At 50.8% G+C, this 6,000-nt stretch overlaps 1 protein-coding gene across 5 annotated transcripts in view; it reads right to left on the bottom strand.

Moving 5' to 3' along the window:
- Positions 1-4,164: 4,164 nt before the first annotated feature.
- The window catches only part of NTRK3 (neurotrophic receptor tyrosine kinase 3), a 239,082-nt gene continuing 237,246 nt past the window's right edge, over positions 4,165-6,000 (bottom strand). For all 5 annotated transcript variants that reach the window (XM_026074065.1, XM_026074089.1, XM_026074100.1 and 2 more), the window contains one exon: positions 4,165-4,716. In XM_026074065.1, the coding sequence (XP_025929850.1) occupies positions 4,531-4,716 (186 nt within the window). In that variant the 3' untranslated portion in view covers positions 4,165-4,530. The remainder of the gene's footprint in view (positions 4,717-6,000) is intronic.

Below are 6,000 nucleotides of genomic sequence, written 5' to 3'. Positions count from 1 at the left end.
ACCCACTCCTGGGGACAAGCAGACAGCTCATAGCTAATGATGTCTCTCAAGCAAGCAGTCTCTCTAAAGGCATTCCAGATTTTTCACATTTGTACAGCACATGCTTCCAAAACCAACTGTTTGCAAATTCAGCACCTATCAGGACCAGCACAGGCCTGAAATGAGGCAGTCCAGTATCTTTTCCACCCCCAAAAGGAATGTATTGAGGGGCATTTTGAAAAGACCAAATGGAAAGCTCTGTGGGAGACAGGGTGAACTTTCAGTCTGGCAGATCATTGAGTGTCTTCCCTTAGCTACATCTCAGCTTCCATCCTGCAACCTGTCAGACTGCTGTGGGGAAAAAAAACAACTAGAACAGAAAAGACAGGTCACTGATGAGTCCCTAAGGCTAGAGCCATAGTGACTGCCCACAGTTTGGGGTCCTAGCATGCGATTGCTGGCTGTACCATGCACCAAAATAGCACCTTCAACTCCCAGAAACCATCATTTCAGTGACACCCTCCTAGTGACTGAGTTGGTGCTTGCACTTTCAGTGCAAGGGAGCAGCATGCTGCTAGGATGGTGACAACTCCATGGTGCCCAAACGAGCGTTCCTTCCAGCCCCCTGTTAACAGGCTCCTTGAGAAAGCTGCTGCTGGAGGAGCTTGGTGGTGGGAACATCTTCCTGGGCAGGCTGGGAGCTGCCCCCGAGCTGTGTGTGACCTCTTGGTGTTCCCAGGCAACAGGAATAGTTCTCACCTCTTAGCAGAAGCATGGCAATGAGAAGTATCTCTCCTGGAGGTGGAGAAGGAGCATAAGCTCATTCCTATTGTCATCTGAGAGCACTCTGCACTTAGATTTACAGTGCTCTGTGAGGGTTTCCCCCCAAACCTACTCTTCCTCCCCCGCCAACATGCAGTGGGGTGCCAGAGCCAGAGCCAGTGCCAGAACCCCTCTTCCTACAGGGAAGAGCAGTGCCACCCACGCTGCTGGGCAGCTCCACTTCTGGTCCAGGGAAGATGCTTCTGGAAATGAGGTCTCAGGAAGTTCACCGTTAACTCAGCACAGCTGCTTTCCCTGGTCCCCTCCAAAACTGTCATGCCAAAAAGAGATGTAGCAGTTTCCATCGTGTCTTCAAATACAAAACAACACACCCCCAAACAAACCTCCATCCAGCACCAACAGGCCATGGGGCAGCAGTGACAGGGAAGATGTTATGCAGCAGCACAGTAGCTTATCTTGCTTTTCTGAGCAATTGTTCACAATTAGCTTTGACAAAAGAACCTTTTTCCAAGGCAGCCACTGCACTTGGTGGGGCTAACAGTAAGGCAGTCAGACAGCCTTGGACCTTGGCCTCAGGAGCGGCATATCTTCTGGGGCCCATTTTCTTGCCTCTCATGAGGCCACTTATTCCTAACCACGCGACACTGAGGCCCGGTGTCATGCTCTGCTCCCGAGCTCACTTTGCTGTTGTGACCATACAAAGAGCTGGCAAAAGGGACAGGGAGGTGATGTTGGGGAGGAGTGGAAGGTGGAAGGAGAGAAAGGAGGCTGCAGCTGAGGTACAGCATGGTTATATGGGGACTACCACTGACTATGGAACACAGTGTCTGTTAGTAATTTCATAGTGTAAAGACCTGTGAAACTGTCAGAAAGAGGAATGAGAGCTAGAGAGAGGGGCGGACAAAACGGTGACTTGCACAATCTGGCACAGTGTCTAGGAGCCACACATGAGCAGGAAGCCATTGGGGTGAGAGATGGGCAGCCCCAGGGAATGGTTTCCTCTTAAAGGCACAGAGCTATTAATAACCATCGCTTGCTCTCCCATTGTACAACGACTTCAGTCCTTTTAGCCAAAACAACCTGCATGCAAAGGGAGCCATGCCAGGGACAGCAGCCTTATAACCTATCTTTTTCATTTCCAAAGATGAGCCTGAGTAGGCAGATGATGGAAACCAGGGGACATCCTCTCCCAAAGGAGCAAGATGCTGCTGGTCAGGGTGGCATGTACCTTGTGTCTGTATGCAGCTCCTGCCCCTTGCCCTGCTCCACACCCCTGCCTGCACAACCAGGCGCAGTCAGCTTTGGTGTCCACGCTGCAGGCTGCTGGGGCCTGATCAGTGACAGTCCTTCCAGCCACCATTGGCATGAGTCTGTCCCCTATCTCAGGCGTCTCAAATAGCGCGGGAAGGGCTACCTCTTTGATCTCATGAGGTTACTACCACCCATCATCTTCCACCCCAAGCTTTCACCACTTATCACACAAACACAGACTAACACCATGGCCACTGCTGCCACCACAAACCTTCTTGCAACAGTGCTCCCTGCCCTGTCTGAAACCATAAGCCAAGTCATGCCAGAACTGTGGATGGGAGGTAGAGACTGGCAAGAGATGGGGCTTAGGAGAGTATGCAGAAAGCTTCCTTTTCAGTAGATGGCCATGATCAGGCTTTGGTCAGACTCACTCATCTCCCCTCATGCCAAGGCCCTGAACACTGCTGAGGCCATGGGGAAGGAGCTAAGATCCCTTTTCCCTCTCCTCTTCCCCCATGTGCATTCCCTTCCTGACAAACACCACATCTGAGCAGGCTATTTTTGTGCTGGTGGCTGTTGCCATCTCAAAATTGCCTTGACAATGCCTGTGGCGCCCGCTCCCTGCCCGCTCTCTCCTCCCAGGAGCAGCTGCCAAGCTGAGGTCCCCCCATCCCCCCCCCCCCATGTCCTCCATCAGCCAGAGGAAGAAACAGACCAGAAATGTTTCATTTTCTGGGTCTGCTCTGGACAGATGGGATTCAGCATCAGCTTCAGCCTTTCACCAGGTTGGGATTATTTCTGGCTTGAGGGAGGTGGGCTGTAGGGAGGATGCTTCTGCTGAGCTCTCGCTGTCCCCATTACCCGCTGTCGCTGCCTGTCAGGCCTTTCTCCTCATTGAGATGCAAGGCTGGCCGCTGCGGCCATCCGCTGAGCCGTCTGCTCCTGGAGGCACCTTCCCCTCCCTCCCCGCTCCTCCCGGGGCTGCCTGTGGAGCTATTCTTCAGCCTCTGCATTTCACAACAGCTCAAAGGCAGATGCATCAATCCTTTCAGGGGCTGGGGACGTGAGGGGAATGACAACGGGGCGGCAGGCAGGTGCTAGTAGGTTCCCAGCCATCTCATGAGCCTTGTACCCCTCCCTGTCCCACGCTGGCATGTGCCTGAGCATTGCACTGAGGCATGGGGCAGGAATGGGGGGAGGAAGAGGACAGGGAGGAAGATCACTGGGATGTAATAACCCCATAGGCATGCCCAGCCAGGGTACAAGGAAACTCCCAGCTGGTCTGCAAACTGCAGCCTTTCCCCCATGCTAGGAGGAGGCGATGCAACCCTGTCTGCTGAGGGTTTATACCAGGGATGAATTTGGTGTGGACGGGTGAGGGAGGGGGAACAACCCCATGGCCTCTAGCAAAAGTGAAGTGTGAGGAGAAAAGAGAGGGTGGGGGACGAGGGGGTTGTTCCTTCCAAAGTCACCATCTCTGCTGGGCGAACGACACTCCTGTCTTGCTCACTGGAATGGGTTGGGGATGATTCAGGAATGGGTCTCCAGGACACCCCCCCTTGACTCTCGCACAGCCACTTCGGTCCCACTGCTCCCCTGTCCCTGGCAGTGGTCGGCATGGGGCAGGAGGGAGGTCTGGGTCCGGCCGACTCGCTGTCTGCGGGAGGGCAGCTGGGTCCTGGTATGTGTTTTACCCGTAGGTGCCACAATCCTTTGACTGTGTGTTCAAAAGCCTTGAGTCTATACATTTAAGAATCAGCAAATTAGAAAAATTGTCCTGAAATGTCACAGGGAAGAAAAAGGCAGGAAGGTGGTGGGGGAGGGACTGGGAGGTAGAGAGGGAAGGGGAAAAAGTGGTTGGTAAAAGAGAGTTCATCCAGGGACACTGACCTGGCTTGGCGCCCATGACCTGTGGGCAGGGAAGGAGGGAGCGAGGGAAGGAAGAAAAGGGAGGACTAGTTTCACACATTCAGTGCATATCATACAACCAGGGCAGAGCTTTCCTCCCAGGGCTCCTACCTGGGACGGCATCACTGCCTCAGCCCATCTAGAGCCCTGCCCAACAGCCTGGACCGTAGCCTCACAGCAGGGTTACAGTTCACTACTTAGTTGCTTGGGGAAAAGATTCCTTCTCTTTTCTTTTTTTTTTTCTTTTTTAATTATATATATCTTTTTAAGTAGTTTTTTTCTCCCTTTTTTGTTTCCTTTTCTTTTTTTTTTTTTTTTGAGTCTTATAATTTCTGTAACAGCAGCTTCTTTCTGTATTGGTGTAGAAGTAATATATAGAGAGATATCTATAAATATATATATAAGCCAAACTGCCTTACAGGTCGTTGTTTTGTGGGATTCTTGTTGGTTTGATTTTTGTTTTGTTTTGTTTTCAGTGTTGTATGTGTAGCAGGCACTTGAGTTTATATGAATATGTTTGCTTGGGAGCTGAGGGGCAGGGGACTTGGGACGGGGAGAGGGAAGGAAGGACGGAAGGAAGGAGCAAGGACTCTTGACAAGTGACCATGGCTAGCCAAGGATGTCCAGGTAGATTGGTGTGGCCTTGCCCAGAGCATGAAGGATCTTGTAGATCTCCTTGATGTTGAGCCGTTGCTGAGGTTCTCTCTGCCAGCAGCCCAACATGATGTCGTAAACCTCTTTGGGGCAGACTCGAGGCCTTTCCAAAACTCGGCCTTGGGTAATGCACTCGATGACCTGAAAGAGAGAAAAACAACATCAAACACCAGCCTGGCAGTTCCTGGATGATGTGCTGTCCCTGATACTTCGTGGCTGTCCCCATACCATTTAGTGATTGGGAGTGCTGAGGAGCTGAGCCATCCTGTCACTTCTGGTGAGATGTGGCTACAGATCTCACCTGTTTGGGAGCTGCAACACTGCAGCTGGAGGTAAACCTTTCAGTTTAAAACCATCATTAATGGCACACAAAGATTTTCACCATTTGACACTTAACTACCTTACTGCACCCATGAAACAGGAGGCCACAAGCAAATTATATGAAGTTTTAATTGGTGATGTCAATTTTTCCTGCTAGTTTAAGAAAGAAAAGAAGCCTCAAAACCTGAAACAAACTAATATATTGCACAGCTGAAGTGATGCTTTCTCCCCTGAAAATCAAGAGTCTTTTCTTTTACAAAACCCAGGAGAATTCTCCAGGGGAAAGTTCAGAACATCTATTCCTACCTCCATTTCCAAGGGCAAATTTACCTCACTTCAACACGAGAAAGCAGCTGAAAGAATAACATTTCATCTCAGATCACATTTGTGATGGAGAAAAAAAATTTGCAGTGCTAACACCTTGCTCTGGGTCAGCTCAATGCTGCTAATGAGAGAACTGGAGCTCCTGGACAGATCAAAATTCTCTTCAGAGGGATGCCGTTGGAAAAGACTTCCCTAAGTATCTGTTTGTGTTTTGCTCACCAGAGGAATGGATCCAAAGGGAACTGGGATATGATTTGTCAGAGAGCTGCTATCACTGTCTGGCGCCCTCGGTTGGAGCTGATGAGTCCCAGCATTGCAGGGTGTGAGTGACCTGACACATTCTGCAGATAAACACAGATCCCAAACAGTGTGTTGAGGGAAGCCACCCGGCGAGGGGGGCTTGGAATTTCTCCTTTATGAATAGTAATGGGCCTGCCACACATCTCAACAGATAGTTACTGCTTCGCTGTTTGCATATAAATATGTAGGGAAGAGATTAGGACTTGCTGAAAGCAGGGAAAGGAGACTGCAGCATGCAGAGGCCTGCATCCCCACAAAGCTGTCAGTAGCAGTGACTTGGGGGAGGAGGTGAGTTATGGTTTCCGACAGGCATCCTGGACACGCATAGGAGCCCTGTGGTGGGCCCTGTCCCTCCAGAGTGAAGGAAGGGCATAGACAGGAGCTAATGGCCTGGCTGAGGCTTTCAGATGAGGAGATCCCTGACTCACCTATTTGCTCAGGCAGGGTCTCTTCTAGCCTTGAACAAACCTGCTAAAACCA

Source organism: Apteryx rowi, unplaced genomic scaffold, assembly GCF_003343035.1.
Source record: "Apteryx rowi isolate R43461 unplaced genomic scaffold, aptRow1 scaffold_11, whole genome shotgun sequence".
Classification (NCBI taxonomy): Eukaryota; Metazoa; Chordata; class Aves; order Apterygiformes; family Apterygidae; genus Apteryx; species Apteryx rowi.
Note: the sequence above shows the minus strand (reverse complement) of the source record. Positions and strands in the feature narration are given on the sequence as shown.